General features: G+C 38.4%; 1 protein-coding gene across 1 annotated transcript; it reads left to right on the forward strand.

The window, feature by feature from the left end:
- The first annotated feature begins 7346 nt into the window (after nt 1-7346).
- Nucleotides 7347-16669, forward strand: LOC128864846 (uncharacterized). The gene is made up of 3 exons (XM_054104605.1): nt 7347-7427; nt 7511-7940; nt 16449-16669. Exons 1-3 carry the CDS (start codon nt 7419-7421, stop codon nt 16667-16669), a joined length of 660 nt encoding a protein of 219 aa, XP_053960580.1. The 5' UTR covers nt 7347-7418.
- The last annotated feature ends 11242 nt before the right edge of the window (nt 16670-27911 follow it).

Below are 27911 nucleotides of genomic sequence, written 5' to 3' on the forward strand. Positions count from 1 at the left end.
CTGAAGGGCTGACGTTTGGAAAAGAGTGGTCGTGTCTGACGAGACCCGTATTGACCGTTTTCAGTCGGATGGTAAACAGTATTACTGCGACCGACCGCATGAAAAGCTGCAAAAGCATCAAGATAAACAAACGTTGAAGTACAATGGGGGTAACCTTATGATGTGGGGATGCTTCAGGTCGTGGCATATTAGTCCCTTGGTACAAATATTCGGGATAATGATAAAATAAGACTATTTGAATGTCTTACAGACCAATTTGATGGATTTTGCTGACCTATATTTTGTTGGCGCATATATTCAACAGAAGAGGTTATATTTCGCCAAGACGGGAACCCGAAACATATCGCGAAAACTGTTCAAGAGTGGATGAAAATCAGGACTTCCAGTTTTTCATTGAAAATGTATGGGCTATTCTAAAAAAACGGCTAGCATCTTACGAAATGGTCCAGAGAATATCGTCAAGAGTTCAGAAGGAATGGCGCGATCTTCCACACTCAACAAATGAAAAACTAGTCAAAAACATGCCAAGACGTAAAAATAACGTCATTAGGGCTAAAGCTCTGGAGATAAAATATAATATGTGTAATAAAAGTTATCGCCGAACAAAATTGGTTAAATATAATTGTTTGTTATTTTTGTACTATTTTGTTTATCTTTAAATACTTTGTAAACTTGAATTAAAAAGGTTAACCCGAAAATTGTATAGCATTATTTAAAAAAACTGTACTGCAATCAAAAATGCATGCATATGGCAAGTATTTAGCCAGCTCTGCTCGCCACTGTACCCCGGTCGCCTTAGCCGAATGTTTTGGTGTGTGACTAGTAGGCCGGTTCGATTTGTGGGGAGGCAAAAAAATCGCCCATTGCTCTGTGAAAATCATATTCTAGGGATCAAAATAAGAAACTTTGCCGAAGGAACCATACCTCTAAAACGAGTTCTGATGCCCCCCAATTTGGGTCGAACTTTTAGTTTCTTTTGTGGGGAGGCAAAAAAATCGCCCATTGTTCTGTGAAAATCATATTCTAGGGATCAAAATAAGAAACTTTGCTGAAGGAACCATACCTCTAAAACGAATTCTGATGTCCTCCAATTTGGGTCGAACTTTTAGTGTATTTTGTGGGGAGGCAAAAAAATCGCCCATTGCTCTGTGAAAATCATATTCTAGGGATCAAAATAAGAAACTTTGCCGAAGGAACCATACCTCTAAAACGAATTCTGATGTCCCCCAATTTGGGTCGAACTATTTAGTTTATTTTCTCATGTAAAGGCCAAAAATGGTGATATTTTGAAATGATTGTATGGGACACCCCCCAGGGGAGTTCCAGGAGGTGTGCCACTGGAATGGGTGGATCGGCCGTCCAAAGTTAGTGGGGGTCGGTCATACATTTGAATCGATTGGAGTACTCTAAATGGGTCAAAGTGGGATTTTTCGTTCGACCCAAATTGGGGGACATCAGAATTCGTTTTAGAGGTATGGTTCCTTCGGCAAAGTTTCTTATTTTGATCCCTAGAATACGATTTTCACAGAGCAATGAGCGATTTTTAAATCGACTCGCCCTAGTGACTACCTTTCGGAAGTGCCCGTGTTCGAATCCCCGTGCATGAAACACCAAATGATAGAAAAAGTTGTTTCTAACAGGCAATGGTAAAACCTCCGAGAGTATTTTGGCCATGGAAAAGCTCATCATAAAAACAATCTGCCATTCGGAGTCAGCTTAAAACTGTACGTTCCTCGATTTGTGGAATCAAATATAAAATCAATCGAAATAACAGCACGCAATGGCATTTATTTTGTTATTGCTTGAAGCTTCTTGGATGTCAAATTCAAAATGTCAATGGCGTATATTTAGTGTTTGCTTGAATTCTCTAGACCAGTGAGCGGCAAGACATCGCATTTTAAGTGCTCTCTGAGTAACACTTTAGCAGATTTGGAACTGTTTCACACTTCTACTTAAGATTTACTTTGCGACAGGCCGACTTAAGGTGCATACTCGTATTTCCTACAGGCAGTAGGGGAATGCTTAGTTGTAATAAATAAAAGTCATGACAAATTAGTTGCCTGTGGTGTGGTAAGACTTTAGCTCTTCTCTCGCTAATCTTTAAAAATAATTTCACAAGGCTTTAAAAGTCTTGCAATAAATTTAATGTGCTTTCCACAGCTTTTGCCATATTTATTTTAATGGTTGAAGTTTATTTTTCTTTTTTATTAGACTAATCAAGTTGAGTATCTTTTGAATGAAGCTTAACGAAATAGTTGGAAATTTTCAATGCAGTATGCAAAAGCATCTTTACACAATTATGTATATCATCAAACATTCCAGCTCATCAAGCTTAAATAGCTACCACCATAGTGACTTGAAGTAATGCTGAATTGGTTAGCATCTCCAGCATTATGAGCTGCTGCTTGGTTTGCCTAAGCCTCGGACGCGACCATTTTTTGCTAGTAGAACCTTACAACATTACATTTCATGGTTCTGGTCCAGAATCCGCTAAGTTGACCTGTAGACCACCTGTTCAAGAACAAACCGCAGATAGTTTTTATATTTTCTTTGCTCCAAGAAGCTACCTTGGTGGTAACCGGGCGCGCTAGTTCTTCGGAGATACAATTTTCTGAAGGATCGTTTGAGCTCGCTACCTATAGAAGATCGATAAGGATATATACATTGAGAAGTCAGATATTCATTGACAAGCTTTAAACGCACCAACACAGAACCATTGCGATTTTGATTGTTGTTTGTTATCAGAAAAAAAGTTATTAATTGCTTGTATGTCATCCATAAATTACACCGGCCTACATTTTTTTCGTGTTTTTACGACTCGTTTCCAAATTACTTTTGTGGGCTGGGCTCACGCTTCAGGGATCCAAAAGTGCTTAGCAGAAAAGGGTGAGTAAGCACTATCAAGCACACGTTTTTAGAAGAATCTAGTCCTATATCAACAAAAAATGGGAAATTTTGTGGACCTGTGTGGTCGATAGTTTTTAATAGTGTAGACAAATAAAAAAAAAATTGTGAAATATTTAGAATGTATACACGCAGACAATGATTTTTATTTGAAAATATCATCATATCCGTATGATTTAATCTATACCCTAATTTTAGTCACACGATCCATTTTTATGTAGTCTGCCCTACTAAATATCCATTTTTTAAATTTGGACTCCACTGCCTTTGCTGGAGCATAAAAATAATATTTACAAAAATCTATATAAAGACTGCTCGACATTTTTTTAAATGGAATAAAATCCTCTGCCAAAAAAACTGTTAAAAATCAACAAGATTTTTGGGCTACTTGCAATGTTAACTTTATTACACCAGAGTTCAATAGTTCAAGTTGGAAGTTTTGAAGAATTTTTTTTTTTCTAATTTGCACACTGTTTGAAAATTGGATTTATGTGGTTTCTGTAGTAGAATGAACTACATTTTTATAAAAAAAATATTAAAATAAAGTAAGAAACAAAAAAATTGTCAAAACTGGTCAATAAATCGCTGTTCTATAATTTTCTAACACAGTGTAGGTATGCTTATTGTACGAATAAGAAGCGAATCCATATTTTTCAAAATACTACCGAAGCAGTATAAAATTTCACCTACTCGATATGGTAATATGCTAATGCCAGTCTTTCTGGACAAAATCAAAAAATTAGGTTATGAGGCCTTTACAATTAAATCTCAGATTTATTGGCAAAAAATTTTAATTCTCTTTTTTGGCTTACCTACTTGTAATTAGATTGCACTCGTTCTTGTGATGAAAATTACAAAAATCGCTGCTCTCTGTCTAAAGTGTAAAGGACCCTTTCGTCTAAAATATAAATATAATTCATACATATGGGACCTCTACAAGAATCACCAAGTATTTTGGAGCAGATTAACTTATGGATTGGGCTTTGGTTTTTTTATTTACCAATAAAATAAATTTTATCTTTCACTATGAGTTCAAATGATTTCGAAACCGTGGATAATTTGGCGATCGGTCTATAATTGGCATTATTGTTCTTATTGCCCTGTTTCGTATACGGGATTAATGATTTCTATGAACATCTATGAACTCTCTCCGTTCAAGCTATTTGTGAACATTAATACGAGTGGATAGGCGATTGCAGAGCAGTTTTTGAAAAGATACGAAAATTGTCCATCTACATCAGATTTTGTTAGAGCCTTGAGTTGCCGAATTCCATCTTTAACATTTAAAAGCATTAAGGTTAACGAACCAATAATAACTGAGCAACTCATATTCAAGGGACACACAAGAATCAAATTCGAATTTACTTGAAAATATCAGCGCATGAGATCTGCAAAAAGATTACCTGCATCTTAAGAAGAATATGCTTGAGTTTCTTGAAACAACAGAAGGAATACTTGCGCATTATTTCCTGGATTTAACCTATCGAAAGAAGAAATTAGAATTTAATTTCATATACGATTCGAACTTTAGAATATAATTTCGCTTTAAATTCCTACTCAAAGAATTAAGTTCTCTAGGCGAATGCAAATATTTATCTTTATGAGTGATGGAAGTTGAAAACTTAAACTTTGTGAAATATTTATTTCTCAAGTTTTTAAGTTCTTTCAGTTCCTTAGTATGTCACGGTACTCTAAAACTAGTATTTTTTATCACAGATATTATTTCTACAGATAAGCTTAAGAATATCATACAATTGACAACTTCAATTCAAGTAAAGGAATCTACAAGGTGAAGTCCCAAATAAACAAAACTGAGCAAAAACAAAACGAAACGGCAGGAGCTTTGTTCTGATAACATCGAGTTTATTTATTCAAAATAGTCCCCTCTGGCCTCAATACAGTGTTTTGCGCGATCTAAAAGCTTTTCGAAAGAGTGTTTCAGGTCATTGGTCGGAATGTCCTTCAGGTTGGCGGTACAAGACTTTTGGATGGCCTGTACGGACGCAAAACGTTTCACTTTCATGGCCAAATACAATTTTCCGAATAGGTAAAAGTCACAGGGAGCCATATAAGGCGAATACGGTGAGTGATCGATGGTTAAAATGCGATTTCTAGTCAAAAAATCAGTCACAAAAGCGGATCGATGCAATAAGCACCAGCTTCCTCCTTCGCGGTATTCAGGGCGAATTCGACAAATGCGATGCAACAAACGCTTCAAAAGGCTAAGATACACAATTGCATTGACGGTTTGGCCCATTGGCACGAACTCCTTGTGGACAATTCCCTTGGAATCGTAAAAGTAAATGAGCACCGACTTGATTTTTCACTTCTCCAAATGCGATTTTTCGTGTGGTGGCTCGTCTGGGGCCTTCCATTCGGCACTTAGACGCTTGGTTTCAGGTTCATGACGTTTCATCAGTTACAATTTAGCAGTTGTAAAGGAAGTCTCACACTTTCTCGCCTCTTTAATGAGGTCTTTCAAATGTTGAATTCTAAGCAATTTTTGGCTCTCAGTTAACTTGTGAGGAATGAAACGTGCACAGACCTTTCGTAAGCCCAAATGATCAGTTAAAATGCGATAAATTGATGTTTTGGAGATATTTAACTCCGATTTCAAGAGTTTTAACGGTGATTTCGGTTTATTTTCTAGAAATTTACGAACAATTCCGATGGAGTTTTCGGTGATTACTGATTTTTGGCGGCCCGCATGTTCATTGCCATTTATGTACTCACAACCATCTCTGAAACGTGTAAACCACTCATGAACTCTGGCTCGAGATAGACAATCATCGCCATAAACTTTTTTCATCAATTCAAATGTTTCGGTAACCGTTTTACCGATTTTAAAACAAAATTTGATATTAGCTCTTTGTTTGAAACTCATTTTTGTACCTATGGCACAAACATACTGACACTTTAGACGCAATAACTTCCACTGAACCGAATGTCACCAAGCTTTTACTGGAAGTCAACTAGGGATGTAACTTCTAACGCACCAACTCATTAAAAAGATGGCGCCATCAAAAACATTTGTATGACGCCAGTCTTGTTTATTTTACACTTCACTTATTATGGACCTAGGGCCCATCGGGAAAACTTCCGCTTTATCACCAGAGGAAGAGGAGAAACTCTTAACTTCTCCCTCAAAAAACACAAGTTCGGCTAAGAATGGAGCGGAAATGGAAGTGAAGCTGCGGCTCAGCGGTGCCGCCAGAAAGCGACTCAGGTACCACCTGGGTAAAGGTCACTCCATTGAAGAAGCGCGACAACTAGCACAGCAGCCAATGAACTTAAAGCGTCAGCGCTCCAGCAGCACCACCCCTAAGCAAAGATCTCCCAAAAGAGCTAACTTAGTGGAAAGGACAACTGACCCATCAGAAGCCGAAAGGGCAAAGGCAGCAGTGCCTAACCTGGAGGTGAAAGAAGGGACGGCTAAAATGTCCTACAAAGATGCTGCATGTAGCACCAAGCTGGGTATCATACCACCTGATTATCCGGCAACGATATGGCCTACGGATAAACTAAAGGCCATTCAACACGCTATCCTGGACAGCATAAGGAAAAAGCAGACTGGTGGGGCCAAGCCAATCTTTAACAGCTGCACCTTCCGCGCAGGATACATAGTTGTCTCATGTGGCAACGATGAAACAACCGACTGGTTAAAGGCAGCAATGCCTAAACTTGAACCATGGAAAGATGCGCAAATTAAGATCGTTTTAGAAGAGGACATACCAAGGCCTTTGATCTTCACATGCCACTTTCCAGAACTGGACAGCACATCCACAGAGGACATCCTCAACCTCCTGGATGGGCAAAACTCTGGCCTGAACGTTCAGGAATGGCGGGTACTACGTAGAGTACAAAAGGGTAAGGTGACGGAGCTAACCATCGCAATCGACCCCATCTCCGCCACTGTGATCAAAAAACATCACTACTGGTTGAACTATGGGTTTAGCACAGTTCAACTTAGAACTAAGGCCAAAACCCCGGAGAAGGATGCTGAACCAGAAGCGCCCAAGCCTCCCGCATTGCAGCGGACCGAGGAACAACCCTGCACTTCGGCATCGGCGATCGCAGCAACCGCAGTGAGCGTAACGCAAACTGATGAGCAGCCATGTTGCTCTAAAGATGCGCCACACGCCACCAAGCCTGCACCAATGTCAAGTGCTCAAAGGGTAGAGGAAGGCATAAGAATGCGACCCCCGCTTCGTGCCGACAAGAAAAATAATGGTCCAAAGAGGACCAAAAAAGGCGAGCGTCACTCTGCTGAGGAAGCGGCCTTGCTGGGTAGCAACAGAGGCAAGAAAAAGGCAGCCAGTGCCAAAAAACAGAGGCGATAATGCCACACGCTATCCTAAGCAACAATAGAAGGCAACTCGGATGCCTTCAATTAAACCTCCACCATGCAAAGGCTGCCTCGGCTGAACTAGCAAGGAGGTTTAACAAACAAAACTTGGATATAGCTCTAATCCAAGAACCGTGGGTACGTGACAGAGTCATTGAGGGACTCCAAGATGTTAATGGTAATTTAATCTATGCCAACAATGATCGCCCTAGAGCGGCAATCTTAATTAGCAATAATTTAACTTTCATTCCCATTTCGCAGTTCACTACCACCGATCTCGTTGCGATCTGGACCAAGGTGCCAACAGACAAAGGCGAGCACGAGGTAATCATTGCCTCTGCCTACCTTCCAGGAGATGAGGAAACTGCTCCAACAAGGGAACTTGTAGCCCTAGTCAACTACTGCAAGGAGAACCACCTACGCTGGATAATAGGATGCGATGCGAATGCCCATCATACGATATGGGGCAGCACAAACATCAATGCGAGAGGTGAGTGCCTTCTTGAATTCTTACTTAGATATAATGTATCAATAGTAAACCGAGGCAATGAACCAACATTTAGGAATGCAATAAGGGAGGAAGTACTTGATCTTACCCTATGCAGTCCAAATGTACTATCAGAAGTCTCAAATTGGCATGTGTCCGGGGAAGCATCAATGTCGGACCACAGTCTTATCAGGTTTAACTTAGGTGCTACCTTACCGCACATAACAATTTGCAGAAATCCAAGGAATATAAATTGGAATGTCTTTCACTTTAACTTAGAACAAAGTGCTAACTACTCTAAGCATCACCTGGTGCTTAAATCTGAGCTTGAGATGGAGGCAAATGAACTCCACTCAAACATTACGTCTGCATTTCATGAGAGCTGTCAGGAAAAAGTGAAAAAACCACGAAGGGATGTCCCCTGGTGGAATAGTACGCTTTCAAGACTACGCCATGAAACCAGAGTATTATGGAATAGAGCTAAACAAACAGGGGACTGGGTCTCCTACTCAAGAGCTCTAACCAACTTCAACAAAGAATTGAGGAAATCTAAGAGAGCTTCCTGGAGGGATCACTGTGATAAGATTTCAAATCTTCCTAATGCTATCCGCCTCCAGAAAGCCTTATCAAAGGATCACTCAAACGGCATATGTACCCTGAAAAAGCCAGATGGTAGCTACACTAAAAACCCAGAAGAAACTAGCCAACTTCTACTGGACACCCATTTCCCGGGATGCCATGCTTTACATGAGTCCACAATGTTGGTAGAACCTACCACTTATGCTGACAGGGAGGACCTAAAGCTGGCAAATAAGCTATTCCATGAAAATCGGGTACAATGGGCTATATCTACATTTAGCCCTTACAAATCTCCTGGACCTGATGGGATATTCCCCTGCCTTCTGCAAAAGGGAAGCCAATACATTGTCCCTACTTTGTCCAGACTATATAAAGCAAGCCTATTGCTAGGTTATATTCCTACGAAATGGGCTGAGGTAAAGGTCGTATTCATTCCAAAGGTAGGGAAAAACCCGAACAATTGCCTAAGTCATACAGACCGATTAGCCTTAGCTCATTTTTCCTAAAAACAATGGAAAAAATATTGGATCAGCACATACGGGAGAATAACTTGGTTAATTTCCCACTGCACCAACTTCAATTTGCCTACCAACAAGGTAAATCTACTGAGACTGCAATACACAGTCTGGTAACCATTATTGAAAAAGCTATTGAGTCAAAACAAATCGCACTTTGCGCTTTTATTGACATAACAGGAGCTTTCGATAATACGTCCTATGAGGCAATCAACAATGCCCTATCTCAAAAGGACGTACCTAAACCCATCAGACGATGGACTATATCGATGCTGAAATCCAGAACGATCAGTACAGAATTAGGAGGAAGAATAAAGTCTATCAACGCCACAAGAGGTTGCCCGCAAGGGGGAGTACTCTCTCCTCTTCTGTGGACACTAGTAATAGATGAACTTCTCCACAAACTGAACAACCTAGGATTCCACACCCAGGGCTATGCTGATGACCTGGTAGTATATATAATGGGCTGGCATGAAGAGACCATCTCTAACCGCATGCAACAAGCCCTCAACATAATAAACAAATGGTGCACTGACAAAGGGCTCTCCATCAACCCATCTAAAACTGAGCTAGTGCCGTTCACCAGGAAAAGGAATATCAACATCAAATGTCCTGTCCTGAATGAATCGACTCTACAACTCTCCACAGAGGCGAACTACCTTGGTATCAACCTTGACAAAGCGCTTCCCTGGAACTCGCATCTTGAGAAAGTTACTGTAAAAGCCACAAGGGCATTCTATGCCTGCACAAGGCTTTTTGGTAAAACATGGGGGCTCAGCCCCAGAATGACCTACTGGACATTCACTACAGTTGTTAAGCCTATAGTCACTTATGCTTCCATAGCATGGTGGCCCAAAGTTAAGCAACGAAAGGCGGCAAGCGATCTTAACAAATTGTACCGCCTCATCTGCATCGGTATAACAGGAGCAATGAAAACATGCCCAACTGAAGCTTTGGGCGTGCTCCTAGGTATACCACCGCTTCCCATCTTAATTGAAAAAGAAGCAAGATTGAGTGCCTTAAGACTAAAAGGCAACGCCGATCTTAAAAGTGGAGATATGAGAGGACATCTAAAGATCTTAGAAGACTTTCGACACACTCCTATACTACACAGGGTGGATACAATATCTCCCAAACCCATTCTCTACTGAAACTTCCGAATTATTATTAATGAACGAACAACTTGGAGAACTAATTCTATCAATTTCAAGCCTGGATCTCAATTATGGTTCACTGATGGGTCCAAGCTGGAAGATGGTAGAGCAGGGGCAGGAATCAATGGGCCTAAATTTAAAAAATCGATTCCGATGGGACTCTACCCAACAATTTTCCAGGCAGAAATACATGCCATTGAAATATGTGTGAGAGAATGCCTTCGCAGGAAAATGAGAGGTACTCACATCTACATACTCTCAGATAGTCAAGCGGCTCTAAAAGCCCTTCTATCAACAACTATCACCTCTAAATTGGTAAATGATTGCCTAAACCTTCTCAACATGTTAGGAAACCTCAACACAGTAACTGTAGTCTGGATTCCGGGACATGAAGGGCATGAGGGGAATGAAATGGCTGATGACCTCGCAAAACAAGGAGCAAATATGCAACTTACTGGTCCTGAGCCTTTCTGTGGACTCACGAAAAGCCACATTAATGAATTCCTCAGGAAATGGGAAGAAAGGAAATTTGCTGCACACTGGCTAAATTGTGCCGGTCAGCGTCAAGCCAAACAATTTCTTAGTCCCAACAAAGGAATATCAGACAAGCTACTCTCACTAAACAGAGTAGATCTGCGTCTTTTAACAGGATACCTCACAGGTCACTGCAGCCTGAGGTATCATTTAAATAACATTGGTCTATCAGAGACCAATGTCTGCCGCTTTTGCGAAATGGATATAGAAAGCTCAGAACATGTGCTTTGTGAATGTCCTGCGCTGGGCAGACAAAGACTTCACCACCTTGGTGGTATCGTAGTATCTCCATGTAATCTTTGGAACAACAAACCCACAATAGTGCTAAAATTTATAAAAAGCCTTAAACTCTAGGGTTACAAAAATAGGTCTTGCACAATAGATCAACTCTGGTCGCAGTGCGTAATGGCCTTCTAATAATAATAATACACTTCACTTTGTAGAATGTCAATTGCTAAATTAATTATATTAAAATCAAAATTTCTAAAACAAAAACTTTTGTTCATATTATCAGGATAAAAGTCATTAAACTCATAGATAAGTGGTGCATGATGCAGATCAGGGCTAGACAGAGGGTCTACGCATTCAAGTAAAGAAAAATGTGTTATCGGGAAAGACTATGTAAGTAATGAGTTTTTCTGTCCAAAACTTAATAAAATCAATCAAATAATATAGATTCCAGATATACCATTAACTTTGTTTGGACATAGTGCAGTACTATCATCTATACTGGACCATTCAATATTACTAAGATTGAAGTCACCCAGATCCCAAATGTTACCATTATTAGATGTTAGGGCTAGAAAATTATGCTCATGTGCTTTATACAGTTTATCAATTATACTAAGCGAAAAAATAATAAAATAAAAATATAAATAAGAAAAGTTAAAAAATATTAGGCAGGTTGCTCTTTATATGAGTGGCTCAGTACCATCCTTGCCTAAGCCTCAATTTAGTCATTTCCTAATAATTAGTGACAAAGTTAATAGGTAATTAAAAATTAAACAGCCTTTTTATGAAGGCTTGAATCATTTAATCAAACTGAAAATACATTCATTGAATACTACAAATTAACTTAAGAAAATAAATATTTTATTGTCTCATCATGACTTTGGTACAAACGTATAGGTACTTTTGGCGCTTACTAAGCAAATAGGACGTGATGGTTAGGCATCCTTGAAGTGATGAGAAAAATTGCTATTTGTCATTTTCTTCAATTTCTGATTTTGGTAAAAGCCGTGATGCACTGGAGGCACAAATTTTAAAAGATGTATCAAATCCTTTTTCTTCTCTTTAGTTATAGCGCATCCATTTGGAAACAGGCCGGTAATTGAGATGGAAAATAAAGCGAAGGGCGACCCCTACCAGATTTTTTTGTCAGGTCTAGTGTACTGAAAAGTAGATCATTTTCAACATATGTTAATTTTCTTTGGCTCTCCATTTAATTTTAAGCCATTCGACCTCCCCTTTTTTCGTTGAAACCTTCCTATGTGTAATAGATTCTTCCAAAGTTTTTGTACAAATCTTTCGTCATCTGATGAACATTGAATTTGGGACTTTTTTTCTTAGCGGAATTAATTACATTTAACCAATCATCGGGATGGAAAATATGGGGATGGTGCTTTTTCTCCCTTTCTATTATTCCAAAATCTCGGTCGCATGTTGAAAAACTGTGCCCCGGTACAAAAAATTTCATGCCAATTTTTTCAGTTTTCGAATATTGTAGAACATAAGAAAGAGCCAAAACCACTTTAATATTTCGGTTTTGGCCCCCGCAACTGTCATTATAAAGAGTGATTTCTTCTGTAGTTGACGGCAAGCAGTTTTTTATGTGGTACAAAAGACAAGATGCGATTTCTTGTGCGCCTCTTGATGCATTGTGTTCATCCCAAACGTGCATGTGTCCAACATTATTTACTTCATCAAGTATGCATGGGTTATACACCCAGAGTTGACGTTTGTAGTATACAACTCCGGTAGTCAAAACTGGAGTAGGTAATTCTTTTGTAGGTCGAAAACGATTACTTGCTTTGTATTATTGCTAGATCTGGCTAGATCTGTTGCACTTTGGAAGTCTGCTTTTCAGCTTCTGTCTGCAAAGTATTTATTTTTAGTATTTTGAATTCGTCGCATGTTTGACAAGTGTCTTTCTGCGGTTGGTGAAAATGCATGTTAAATTTTGTATTAAAATGTGTCGGAAAATAAATAAGGAAACTGTATGGTGCTTATTGTCAATGGACCAATTTTTATACATATCATACATCATTTTATTGTTTAGGTCTGGATTTAAATATTTTCTGTTACTATCTCGCCTGCAATAATGACTATCGTACGATGGAAATTGTTGTATAAAATCGCAAACCCTTTGTTCATTTGCCAAGCTAGTTTTATTATGTGGAGTATGATTTCCTCTTAAGTCACCTCTCGGCGTACCAGATTGCTGCTTTCTCTTTAATGCATTTGTAATGGTTCCATCGCATACAGCCAGTGGCCCTTTAAAGAATTTTTTGCAAACAATTTTGTCTTTCCCTTGCTCATCTCGAAGCCTGTAGATTCTTGTTTTAACCCTACGACTGTTTTCATTTTTGGTATATTTTCTTTTAATATCTGTAACCTCAATTTGACCTGCAAGGAAAGAGTGTTTCATGGGCCCATCCATACTATAAAATAACTTAAAAATGTCTCTTCTTCAGTTTTCAGAAATCTGTTGAGAACAGTGAAGTACACATCCACATTCTAATAAGTCACACCGTTTTTGTGGAATGAGTCGTCCTTTTGTAGATAGATATTCTTCACCACGTGCACGCTTTAGTTTTCTAATATATTTTTCATGTTTGTGAGGCTGCATGACTCTCTTTCGCCCTTTATTATTCTCCACGAGCTGCTCGTCATTCTCTCCCATGGAACATAACCTAACTTAAACACATAAAATATTTTGTAAGCCATGAACTTGGTTAAGAATAAATGAAGCTATAATACCTGAGACCTCATCTGAAGGTAAGTAGTCTTTGTCTTTATCACTATCGTCACCTGAAAAGTCGGATAACGAAAACAGCATGTCGCTCGCGGCCGCCATGTTTTGATGGCTAGGCAGAAATGGCCCAAATAACTTTTGACATATTGAGATTGCCAAAACTGCCCATAGATGTCAACCTTGTCTCTTTCAAAAATTAGGGATGTGCAACTTTAGCACGGATAGTTTGGAGTATTTCTAAGTAGCGTCGCATAATAACTCCAAATATGAAATTTCGAGGGTTAGGCAAGGATGGCACTGAGCCACTCATATATCCTACCTAATAATGGTGCTTGACAACACTAGGCGGGCCCAAAGCCAGATATATATATAGCTCCCCGCGTATTAAATTTCGAGTAATTTTGTATTTTCGATCATTCGGTAATTTAAAGTATTTAAATCAAGCAAAAAATTAAAAAAAAAGCCTTCTATCCACGGCAAAATCAATAAAATCACAAATTTCCGCCAATTAGGACTTTTTTGTAGGTGTCGCTAATATACAAATACTTATATATATATTATGTATGTATGTATATGCAAGTATATGTATCTGTATGAAAGAACATTTCAAACACCGGAACTGAACGCAGCACAACCGAAATCCTTCGTACGTGTTGTTGAATACTTAATCGAAAATTTAAGCAAAAGCTGAGCCGGAGCCGAATCGAGGCGGTAAAATTGCATACGAAAGCGATTAGGTAGATAAATACAGTACAAATACTCACTAGAATATTTTGCACATACATACACATATTTTCATATACATCTTTCATTCATCTCTGTGTGTGTGTGTGCGAGTGGGTGGTGCAGCATCGAGTCAGACACTGAACCGTTGTACTGTGGTTGAACGTCAGTCTCGGTTCAAGCAGACAAAAATTATTTAAATTTGTGGTGTATTAAACAATGTATGTATGCATGTGCACATCTGTGCCTATGAATTTGATTCCAACATTTAGTAGCGCACATGTGCCACATAGCATGCAACTACCCAAATGAAAGCAACGAGACGAAAGTTCGAAATATTCAATTGTGGCTGCATGACTGAAAGGACGAGCCAAGGATTGCAGTTAAGCAGCGGCGTTGACGGTAATGAATGAGAGCGCCAAATATATGCAAACATATAAATGTGTAAGTATGCGCTTATGTATGTATGTATGTGTGTGTGTGTATGCAGGCGCTGCTATGTGAAGTTTTAAACAGCTACAAACTTTCCAATTCGGCAATGTCTAGCAGTGGCGCTATGTATGCACGGTAGTACCCCCTTTACCACAGCTAACGGCAGAGCAGCCAAGGAATCACATGGCAGGAGCCGGCGCTATGACGTTGCATGACGTGGCTAACTGGCTGATTGCTACAACACACAGCCTGACGAGAGACTTGTGGTTACGGCACGAATGCGCATACATATATACATACATATAGGTACGTTTGTAGTTGTATATATGTAAGACGGGGCGTGGGTGTGTTTGCTCCGCTACACAAAGCTTTGCGCCGTGCCACTGTTCGTTGGTTTCTGTGTCAGTCGCACACCGCATAGTTTGCCACATGGACAATGGCTGGGTGAGTGTAGACGGCGGCACGACGAAAGTGCTAGAGAGGAAGACGAAGCAACAACAACAACAAATATTACAAAAAATGCAACAACAACAACAATAAACTATACCATAGAGCAGCAACGGCATAAAAAGCAGAACAACAAGAGCAACAAAAACAACAACAACAACAACCAGAACAACAACAACAACAACAACTCTACTATGACAGCAACACACGTGCAAAAGTTGACTTTTATAGAGTCGCAATCACAATAAAGGAGTCTATTATCCTTTTTATATGCGGCAAAGGAAGTCAGTGGAAGGATCGATATCCATTAGGAAAATTAAAATTGTGGCAGAGGCAATGAACGCAAATGTAAATGCGCTAGCGAACGGACTCAAAGTTACATGCATACACCTATACATACGTACGTATATACATACTCCCCCACACAAATACGTGTATACAGCAACATACACACACACACACACACACTTCCACAATTTTAGTGAAATCTTTGTGTGCGTGTTTCTATGCGGCCAGCGCTTGTCACTGTCGCCAGCCCAACACGTAAGCAAATACACTCATACACTCACACATATTCACAAAAGCGTCAGCCGTCACACACACACACACACACACAAATTATATAACCGATTCGGTTGGTATTTGTGTTAGTTGTTGATTTGGTTTTATTTTCTCTTTTGTGGAATTTGAATTTAATTTCGTTTTCAACGGCGCGTTACAACACTGTCTGTCTGTATGTCTGTCCGTCTGTCTACCAACAGACCAATTGTTGAGGGCGAAAGCATGTGGGTATGTACATACGTAATTATGCACTTGTGTTCCGCTTTATTTCGATTCTTTAGATTTGTTTCTCTGAAATCATTTTATAAACATTTTAAGCACTTTTGAATTATCTGTTGTTGTTTTTTTATGTATTGTTGCTTAGCGATACGTTTTTAAATGGCAAGTGACTCCATCTGACTTATGTGGCAATTTTTAGTTTTCTTTAAAGTTTGCTATATCTATGTTATAGAGTGACCTCATATGAAAAATGGTAAATTAAACCAGTTACCTCTACTTTACCACACTTTCTGAACAAATCGGTATAGTGGAATTATTATTTTTGTTTAACATAGATTGTATAAATGGAGCTCTTAGGACCACTCCCACAGAAGAACGAAACATAATTTTATACTAACTGCCAATTGACTTTTATGGTAAGCAACGAGCTGCCAAGTCAGCACTGCGGATCAGAGAACATTCAATAAAGGTCGACTATATTAGAAAAGTTGTTCACTATTCCAGCTACTACAGATTTCTGTAACTGTGTGGACCTCCATTTTAATAAACTCTCTACCAATATTCCCTTCAAAAGGGGACTTGGACAGTGGTACGGTAGATGATGTAAATGAAGCCAGTTATTTATCATTTACTAATGGATCTGAGCTTGAAGAACAGGTAGGTGGAGGATTTTACCCTGAATGGCTCGACAGCAGTGCATCTTTCCGCTTGCCTAATCTCTCTAGTGTCTTTCAGGTGGAAGTTAACGCCATTAGAGAGCGCGTATTGCTCTTAGAGAAGGGACGCCTACTATAGGGTTTTTCAGTAAGAGCGCTTCAACTTTTCAACTTTTTTAAATAAAACACAAACGGTTTGACTTTTTTAATTATTTTTTTTTTTTATTATCGAGATTGAACATATACATTTAAGTATGAAATTCGATTTCTTTTGCATGACCACCGCGTGCACGTTTTACGAAGTCCAATCGTTGAACCCAATTTTCGACCACTCTTTTGCATAAATCGGCCGAAATTCCAGCAATTTTGTGTTCAATATTGGCTCTGAGCACACAAATCGTCGCCGGCTTGTTACTGTAGACCAAAGACTTCACATAACCCCAAAACGGGACGGCTTGTTCAATGGACCGTAAAATGGATGTAATGCTCTTAAAGTAGCAGCAACAGAACGATTATTTTCATAAAAAATTTGCACGATTTGCAATCGTTGCTTAAGTGTGTAGCGTTCCATGATGAAATGTATACTAATGAAGTTTACAAATGACAAGCGAAAAATAAAAAATATTGCGTCGTTCGCCCTCCCTATCGGAAAAAAGTTGAACCGCACCTATTGAATAATCCTATACAAGGGAAGTATGTTCATATGTCCACTCGGAAAGAAGGCAGCTCTGAAACCGTTAGAGTCAGTACAACACTCGTCAAAAACGGTAGTTGAATGTCACAATACAAACAATACCAATAGAAATATAGAAGGTAATTGCAAAGCAGATGAGCTTGCAAGGGAAGGTACGACACGAAATATTCACGCAGATAATTTACGAATACCGATTCCCTAAGCTACGTGCAAATTATTAATAGCTAGACACCCTATCAAGCGTGCTAATGTCCGTTGGAGGAAATTACCTTTTTGCCAAATACGCAGAAAATCTTGGCCAGAAGGGAACCACGGCCGCACAAAATCGCTACTGAATCTGCCACTGAAGGAGACAGGATACGAGAAATATTCGGTTGGGGAATAAGTTCGTAGCGTTTTTACAGAAGACTGTTATTTAAACAAATCCAATAAATATATCAATCAGTCAATAATTTATATATTCGCCGTTGCTGCTCACAACCTCTTCCCACCTCTCGACCTATTCGTTGATGCCGTTCCGCCAAAAATCGCCTGGTCGGACGTCAAAGAAGTTGTTGAGATAGTTTTTAAGGATCTCTTTGCTATCGAAGGTAACACTCTTCATATGGTTTGACAGGGAATGGAAAAGATGGTAATCGGTCGGTGCAAGGTCCGGATGCTGAAAGAACCTTTCATTCGAGCTCTTGAAGTGCGGCTTTGACGACGTTGTCGTAAAGGACCATAGTTTGACCATGTCGATCAGGTCCTTTCAGTCGAATAGCCTCATTCACGCGGTGTAGCCGGGCAATGTAGAGCTCCTTGTTGGCCGATGAGCATTTCTTTTTGAGCATTTCTCAGTGCTCCATACCCTCCCAGTCCCACCAAACACATATCAAGATCTTCTTTGGATGGAGATTCGGCTTGACTCTCGGTTTCGGCGTATCTCCCCGAGTTATCCACTCCTTTCTTTGCTTCATATTGATGCAGAGGCAACATTTCTCATCTCTCTTGACGATTCGATACAAAAAGCCGATGGCGGGCGAGATGCTGAGAAGCAATTTGAAGGCAACTTTCTTTGTTTATTTCATTGAGCTCTAATTTTTCGGTAAATCCCATTAAATGAAGATGATTGGGAATCGTTTTATTATCATTGGTCATGTTTTCCGTAAATTCACGGCTGGTTTTATGACATCTGGTCCGTACACGTCGAAAATGTTGATATTTGGCTCCTGGGATTCCATTTCTAAGCCTCAAAGCTATATTAATAAAAAATTAAATAACTCAAAAGTACAATTAAGATAGTTTTGCAGATCAGAAAGAGTTCCATCGAATGAATGTTTACCCTTTGCCAAACAGCAAACGACTCGTTGTATAATAAAAGAAAATATAGGTTAGGTTAGGTTAGGTTGGCATGGTTGCCCAAGAAATGAGCACACTTGGACGGGGAAAAATGGTTTCGTCCTTTGTGGTACCATTGTGAAGGAGGTCAGGTGAGAGAGGAAGACCGATGGGATGCGGAGAGAGGTGGTGATGGGATGGTTAGGAGGGTGGATTCAGATTGCGTGGACTACGAACGGTGACTGTGCTGCGTTTGCGTCAATCGCTTTGTACTGCTGATGAAATTCATCAGATTTTTAATGTCAACACCAGCTATATCAGCAGGCGCGGCAAAGAAGTAAGAGCCAAGATGCCTGGATTTTGGCCCCGCCAGAGCAGGGCAGCTAAGGAGAAGGTGCTGAGATGATTCCACCTCATCCTCCATACATCCATCGCAAAAGGAACTTGAAGTAATTCCAAGTGTCACAGCAAGAAAATATAAAAACTCTATGAATTTATTCCCCAACCCAATAATAGAATTTAATTTCAATTAATTTATTTTATTTATATCTTTTTTTTGTTGTTCAAACATTCTTTCCTTGAGAGGCACTAACACAACTTGGCGGCAGCTTTGCTGCAAGTCAAATTATTTTATTGTCTTTTATTATATTTTATTTTTCCTTTATTTTTATGAGATACATTTTTATATAATTTGATTTCACTTAATTTTATTTTATTAATGCTTTTCTATTTAATTTGTATCTATAAAAAATATTTTACATATTAATTTTTTATATTTGATTTTTTTTTATTGTTTTTTATATTTTTTTTTTTTTTGTGTAATAAACTCGATTTTTTTTTAATTGTGCGTTCTTTTATCCCCGCTTTGCCCTATCTTTTCCCTGAATTTGTTGCTTTATTTTATTGCACTTGTAAAAATTTAAATAGAAATATGTTTTTATTTCACTGTTAATATTTTTCGCAATTAGCCTTTTTCTCTTGTAAATTTTTTAATCTTTGCCACTTTTTTTCTATGTCCCATTCATTATAATTTTCTACTTAACGCCATAATTTCATTCGCTTTTATTTTAATCTTTATTTGTCATCTTTTTTTCTTTTGCCTCGAGTTTTAACTCAAAATTCCTTTCGCTCATTTTGCACAAATAAATTTTGCTTCTCTTTGGTATTAAAAATTGCTGAATTTTTCTATTTTGCTCTGTGTTTTTCAAAAACTCCACTTAACCATTGATTTTTGTAGCATTTAACAGTAACTTTTAACCCGCACGTTGCTTTTGTTGCTTTACCTAATTTTGTTCGTATGTAGTTATTATGGCCGTTGCACTTCCGTGGTTGTTTTTGCTGCTGTCGCTCACCTGCCAACACGTTTTTAGACATTCGCTGCCATTCTGTCCATTCGTGTGCCAAATTCAATCCATCAAATGTCAGAAGTGGACGCCATGCACGCAAACTTTTGTGTTGTAGTTATGGTTTTACTGTTGTTGTATATAAAGTGTCACAATTGACTTTGATTAAAAAGTTGCTGGTAACACTTGAAATTGTGTTTGTAATTTTAAACGTTAATTGCCCATTGGAAAATAGAAAAGTGTCGTTTTTCGAATGGTAAATTTTCACAATTTTTTAGGCCTGGTTTTTACCTTTGTGGATGTAGAAGAGAAGCTTGAATATAGAAAATATGTAAATTGAGTAGAAACGTCAACTATTGATGAACTTATTGATATACTAGCATAGATGTACCATAGATGAGTCTATTACAATAAAAATACAAAAACAACATATGCACATTTGTGTTTTGATTGCAAAATAGTTGTGTGCGTCATTGTAGATTAAACATTTTGAAAGAATCGCATAATTCTACCTTTTATAGCCACTTTCCCCCAAGAACTTAACTGCAGTTAAAAGTCTGGTTAAGTTTTAGAAGAATTAACATCGCAATAATTAATTCAAACAGTTGATTTTTGTTTATTTTAGAGGTTGGCTCACAGCAGTTGACTACTGAGCTTTCTGTGTGGTGGTTTTATGGGTTTGGTATGCTTTTTCGCATTTCTCATTCCAAAAAATTATTACTATTTATGCCAATCTTGAAATCCAACGTAGAATCTCTCTTCCCTACAAGTACTACTTTAGACTAAGTAGGCAATTGAGTAGTAAAGTCCTCTCGACGAACGAAACCAATACTCCATAAGACTATCATCATGCCCATCCTAACGTATGCCGCAAAAGTTTGGATGATGATAACATGCGATGAGGAGTTCCTTGGAGAGAAAGGTACTGTGGGGAATTTGTGTATAGTACCTTTGTACTTCACAGTCTATGGGAAAATGAGCTGTATGAAATTTACGACGATATAGACACCAGTGACTCCATTGGCTCCATTAGCTAGGTCATGTCGCCCGAATGAATGCCAACGCTCCGGATCTGAAAGTATTCGATGCGATATCAGCTGGTAGTGATTGCTGGAATGCAGTTTTTTAATTTTGATGATGCCAAGTTTCGCTGAGGTTATATTGGTTCACTCTTCATATGAACTGTGGGAGGAAGTTCCATTCCAATCTGTCGATTCATTCTTCGTTTACAAGCCATTTAGTATCGACGTGTATTTCTATATACAATGGAAAATATCAAGTATCTTGCCGTGATTGAATTTTTATTTTTGAAAGATTTAACAAAGGAAATGTATGAAGAAATGTTGAAAGGACTTTTCGTCATCAATTAGTAGAGTAGAAAGGTGGGTTGCTGAATTTAAACGAAGTCGTACAAGCCATGAAGGCGACCCATGTCAAGGACATCCAAGACCAGCATCAAGAGCTCCAGAAGAAATGAGCGGTCAATACCGCAATTGATGATTTTATAAATAAATGAAGGTGAGTGGACTGCTTTTCTTACTTTCGAAGACTTTAGGTTATTAAAAAGCAGACGAGATTGAAAGGTAGCAATTGGTTCAACAAAGTTCGAGGAACGTACAGCGTATTTAAGAAAAAATGTTTGGTATCATTCAATTCTGTTTATTGTGTAGATTTTATGACCCGGTCTCTAAATGAAAGTAGCGTTTTCCAAATTTGATCTCACGAAAGGCGTATATACAGGGTCCGGAACTCGAAGTGTTAATAACTTCAGACCGCGCATGCCGCTGATACACGAAGTTCGTGTACCTGAAAGCAAATAAAGTTGTTTGTTTATCGCACCATTACTTGTTACAATGATACTGATAGCATCGCGAAACGTCATTGAGGTGGTCATCAAAAGACTGCAACGTCAAGTAAAATGGCGATCAAATGGCGAAAGAACTGAAAATATCTGACCGTAGCATCCGCCGTATACTGAAAAATCATCTCAAAGTCAAGCCTTATAAAATCCAAAAGGCGCATGCTCTCACACCAAACCAGCAACAAGCAGACTTGAGAGAGCGAAGGAGTTGCTTCGCTTGGCCGAAAGCGGTCAATTTCCGAACATTGTGTTTTCTGACGAGAAAATTTTTCAAATTGAGCAATTCGTAAACTGCCAAAACGATAGGGTTTATTTGACTGACCGTTCATACAAGGAGTCAGCACCCGCCACAAGTAATATTTTGGGCCGCTGTAACCCCTCAGATGGACAATCTCCAATCATTATCATCGAGCCAGCCGAGGTTGCTTTAAAGCCATGGGCAGACAAACATTTCGGTGGCAGACCATAGACGTTTCAAGAAGGCACGGCATCGTCTCACAAAACTCGAGTGAACCAAGAGTGGTTAAAAAACAACGTTCCGAACTTTATAACGTCTCTCTGACGACACTCAAATTCACCAGACGCGAGTCCGATGGATTATTCTCTTCGGGCCAAGATCCGAGAGCAAGGTCCGAACTAAAAGATTCACCCATCTCGAGGTGCTGAAAAAGACGCGCGAGTGGGCCAAAATACCTGAAATTCACATTCGATTAGGTTGTGATTCGTTTCTGAGCTTGAGACGGGTCATAGTCAAGACAAAAGGTGATAATATCGAGCAAAAGTAAATTGATTCTTAATTTTATATTATTATATTATTTTCGCATTTATTATTTTTACTTTGAATTGAATAAAAGTAATTTTCCAACCTAAATTTACTTCCTTTTGAATTGGTTACACTTCGAGTGCCGGACCCTGTAATAATTTAAGAGCGTAAGGGTGAATGAATTTGGAACTATTTCACCTCACGAACCCTACAACCGCGTAGACCTTTGAAATAAACCGCGTAGACCTCTGTAATTTTGTCCCTTTACCTCCCGCGATATGCATTTTTGATTTTTATTTTTGTTTTTATTATTTTCTTATTATTTTACTCTACTCAATATTTCACTATTTCTCCGTTATTATTGCTGCTCATTAATTAGCATTTTCCTGGTGGTCTACCATTAAACGCCGGCAAACATTTACTCGCCGAAATGGCATTTAAAGCCAATGTAATGACGTGACCTAATAGATGAGACGTCAACGGCAGCGGTGGCAGCAGTAGTAGCAGCAGCGAGGAATGAGTAATGTTGCTTTGGTCGTTGCGTCAGCTTCCTTTGACGCGTCTCAAGGTCACTCGCGTTGGACCTTGACAGCACCAGTTGAGTGTTTATGGTCGCCGAATATTGAACGACTGTGCAAGAAGGGCTGTTAGTCAGCTAGTAGCTGTCCGTCCAGCTAGCCTTCCATCCATCCATCCAACCGACCAAACAGCAAGCAATGCTGCTGCCGAGCGACCTCGACTCAACACTGTCTGACGTGTAAGTGGACGCTGCATGCCAAACGCCGCAATGTAATACAAAATATATTACATATCTGGCATTCCACATACATACATATGAATATGCATGCGTGTGTATGTATGTACATAAGTGCGCTTATTTTATATAGTCACTTACTTAATTTCCAAATCAGCTGTTCTGGCTACTATGCGAGTAAATTACTTTGCTGGCCAACAAGAATTTGTTGTTTTCATTATCCTTCTTCTTGTTGTTGGCATTGCCATTGCCATTACAGCTGTTGCTTGGTGGTGATGGCGGTGGCATTGGTTATATGGTCGATGACTTTCATTGCGGTAATTTTCGTTGCTGTTGCTCGTGTTGTTGTTGTTGTTCATACTCATGCTCAAAATTTAATTAGGTTCGTCCATTAATTGGGTTAATTGAAATGCTGCCACAGTTCCTGGCACTAGTGCTACTTTTGTTGTTGCCTTTACTTGTTGCTGCAACCAAAATGGCTGCCGGTAAAAGTGTTTCTAAAATTAGGACATGCCACTCAAAATTCCTGTTGCTCCATGTCTATGTATTCATTAGGCAGCGATTTTTATGTATGTATGTGTGTGTATGTATTTCATTGTTGTTATAATAAATATATTAACACGCACATATACACACATACATATGTTTAATAATACCCTCACATACATATTTCGAAATAAAAATTGTTGTTGCTTTTTTCGTTAATTCAATTTTTACTTTCAATTGGCTACTTTGAAATCAATTTGCATTTAAATTTTCCATAGTTTTTTTTTTAACGCTTTAAGTTTTATGCACAAATTTCCATACTTCTGTTCTTTACGACTTTTTAAATCAGATGTCGCATTTTAAATTTAGAATTTGCATTTTTATTATGGCAACATCGTCAAATTGTGATTTAATGATCTCAGCCAGTGAATTTACTTGCGAGGAGACAGCAACTTATAGAGTTTATTCAACTTAATATTGAATTTTTATGGGGGATTTGGGAGGCTGTTTATTCACATAAAGCACTTTTATTCTAGACACTTTTAGCCTATGAAAACATAGAAGATGATATAATAACATAACATAACATAACATAATGACATACATAGTTGACATAACAGTTGGCGACCCTTTCGGTAGGGTCGGCATTCGAAGCCCAGTGGGGGCATGAAACACCAAATGTTAGAAAAGGTTGTTTCTAATGGCAACAGGCGCACGGCAGACAATGGCAAACCTTCAAATATATTTCAGCCGTGGAAAAGTTTGTCATGAAAACCTTCTGCTGCTTGGAAGTGGCACTAAGTTCTAGAGACCTCCGTATGTGAAAGAATATCAAGACGCACACCTCAAATTGGAGCAGGAGCTCGGCCAAGTCCCTAACAGAAGTGTAAGCGTGAATTACATATTATATATAAAGAGTATTTTAAAAGGCGCGCCAAGATGTCGTTTTAAAATAAAACTTGTAAAAATTTAGATTCTTCCAGGTTTCACTATTTATTCAAAATATGGCTCTTAACAATTACCATTCATGAATGCCTAATTGTTGAGAACGTCGATGCTCGAGAATATCTATGTTGAAAGTTGCTCAGCAGCACTTTGCCCTACAGTAGCAAAATTCTCAACAGAACGTCCAGTTTCTGGTAGTTTACTAGTCACTACCTGGACGCCAACAGTTTCTTGAAATTTTGTTATTAACCTTGGAATTGTCGACTCACTCCAATGATTATTTCCATCACGAATTTTGGGAATTTGTTGTTAAGGGGTACCGGTGGTCTAGAGCTCGAAAATTTAGGGTATTTTCAGGAACTTTTTTTTACAATAAAATAAATATCGTTATTTAAATTGTTTAGGTTTTTTATTTAACTTCTTTTGCAAAAATGATTTTTTTTAAATTTTAATTATTTTAAAAATTACGCTTTTTTTACAATAAAAAAATGAAAAATTAATATATATTGAAAATTTGTAAGCTTTTTATTTAACTTCTTTTACATACAAAAATGATTTTTTTTTATTTTGATTATTTTAAAAATGGCGCTTTTTTTACAATAAAAAACTGAAAACCCAAATTTAAATTTAAGGTGTTTTACTTCTTTTACATTCAAAAAAAAAACAAAAATGTTAATTTTAATTATTTATTATAATTAATTTAATTAATTATTATTAAATGGCGCTGATCCTCCCGAAAATTTGGACCAGTATAACTGTAGCTATGTCCCGTACTAGAATAACAAAAACAAAAACACAAAAAAAATTTGATAAAATGGCGCGATTTTCAATTTGACACTCCAAAAATCGGGGGTTTTCAGTTTTTTAATCAAAATAAATAAAATAAATAATTGAAAGAATAATATGATTCTAGTACGGGCGATAGCCATTGATGTTGTGAACAACATATTAAAATTTCAGACGATTCGGTTGAATAGTTTTTTTTTTTTTTTTGGACAACACCAGCCCGAAAAAAGTCGTTTCGAGATAAATGAGTTTAAAGTTTGAGGCACAGGAGCGCAGGATCCTAAACATAAGGCATACGCTGGTTGTTAGCTCTCATTTTTGCTTTAAATCGGCGTTGAATCGTTCTACATATCCGCATAATAATCGGTGATTTAATCGGTTATCGTTTTATTTTTCCTTTATCAAGGCAAGCCGGGCACGCAAAAAAACTGGCATCTATACATAATTGGTCACACACGCTCTGTGTAATTATTGTGTAACCTTTTCAAGTTCGGCCAATTCGAGTATCATGACGCAGATTTCATTGACCTTTACTAATCGGGTGGCCTCAAACGGGAGATCTATTGCGCTAGCTTATTAGCGCACTACAATTTAGTGATTTTAGTATTAGTATTTTGGCATTTAGTATTTTGCAAGCTTTTATTTCGCTGGGGTGATAGAGTCTTCAACTTTCCCAAGCACTCCTCTACAAACTTTAAGTGCCTTTGTACGACTTTTTATGCCTCTCTCGGGCATTAGTTGCGCTAAACAACTGGTAGCATCCGAAAATGTTGAAGTTAACACATTTTTAAAAGGTGGCGCAAAATTAATCACCTGATCGGAAGATTTATAATTTTAGCAAATGGCGTTGTACGTCAATCATATTTGACACTTGTGAACTAGAAAAGGTCAAAATAAAAATTTCGATCACTCAAAATAATTGTTTTTATTTAGCAAAAAGGTATTCAAAAACAAAATTGGATGATTAATTTTGCGTCACCTTGTACTTATGGGAATACCAGGTGTAAAAAAAGGTATGACATTGAACCAAAACCGTTTCCCTAGGACAAGTCGGCCAATATCGAAAACTCTACGGCCTCGCGCACGCAGATCTTATACAAGGTGAAGTCCAAAATAAACAAGACTGAGCTAAAATAGAAACGAAAGGAGCTTTGTTCTGATAACTTCGAGTTCATTTATTAAAAATAGTCCCCTCGAAATATTGTTTTGCGCGATCTAAAAGCTTTTCGAAAGAGTGTTTCAGGTCACTGACCGGAATGTCCTTCAGGATGTCGGTACAAGACTTTTGGATGGCCTCTACGGACGCAAAACCTTTTCCTGTCATGGCCAAATACTACTTTCCGAATAGGTAAAAGTCACAGGGAGCCATATCAGGCGAATGCAGTGATTGATTGATGGTTAAAATACGATTTCTAGTCAAAAAATCAGTCACAAGAGTGGATCGATGAGATAGTGCATTATCATGCAATAAGTGCCAGCTTCCTCCTTCGCGGTATTCTGGGCGAATTCGACGAATGCAATGCAACAAACGCTTTAAACCGCCAATATAGAAAATCGAATTGACGGTTTGACACGAACTCCTTGTGGGCAATTCCCTTAGAATCGTTAAAACAAATGAGCATCGACTTGATTTTTGACTTCGCATATGAGATTTTTTGGGTGGTGGCTCATCTGGGGCCTTTCATATGGCATTTTGACACTTTGCTTCAGGTTATTTTGGACTTCGTCTTGTAAATGAGCTGATAGCTGAGCTACCCGGAAACCTAATATCATCTAGCTGATATTTTTTCAACACACGCATACAGGCAGCTGAGAAAAGTTTGAAGATATCTCCAATGAGAATACCTCAAACCAAGTTACCACCCTGGGTTCTAAACTGAGGAAGCTTTATCGAAAAATTAAGCTTCTCATGAAAACAGTGAACTTCCAACAGCACAACATATCAGCAATTTTTCTGAAGTATAGTACGCCCTCTGAAACGCTTAGTGGTTGGAATCTTCTTTTCACTGATGGCACCAAGCAAGCTAATGGTATCGCATTTTCTATTACAAATGAAGCTGGCCAAACCCTTTCTCACCGACTACTGCCGCAGGACGCCAACATTTTTCAAGTTGAAGTACTAAGCCTAATTTCAGCATTAAATCTTGTAAAAAGTAAACACAAGATTTTAATATGCCCCGATAGGCAATCAGTGCTCAATGCTGCAAAAACATTCGGATGGATGTAAGCTCAATATATCACATGCAACAATTGTTAATTAAGTCAGCACCATACACGAAACTAATGTGGATACCTGAACATTCGGGTATACTCGGCAATCAACAAGCTGTCTATGCTGCAAATCTCGCCTTAAAATCGAGTTTGAACTTTTATAACCCGCTTAGGGGGTTAGGGGTAGTCAGAATTTAAAAAAATTGGGATTATTTTTGCAT

Source organism: Anastrepha ludens, chromosome 5, assembly GCF_028408465.1.
Source record: "Anastrepha ludens isolate Willacy chromosome 5, idAnaLude1.1, whole genome shotgun sequence".
Classification (NCBI taxonomy): domain Eukaryota; kingdom Metazoa; phylum Arthropoda; class Insecta; order Diptera; family Tephritidae; genus Anastrepha; species Anastrepha ludens.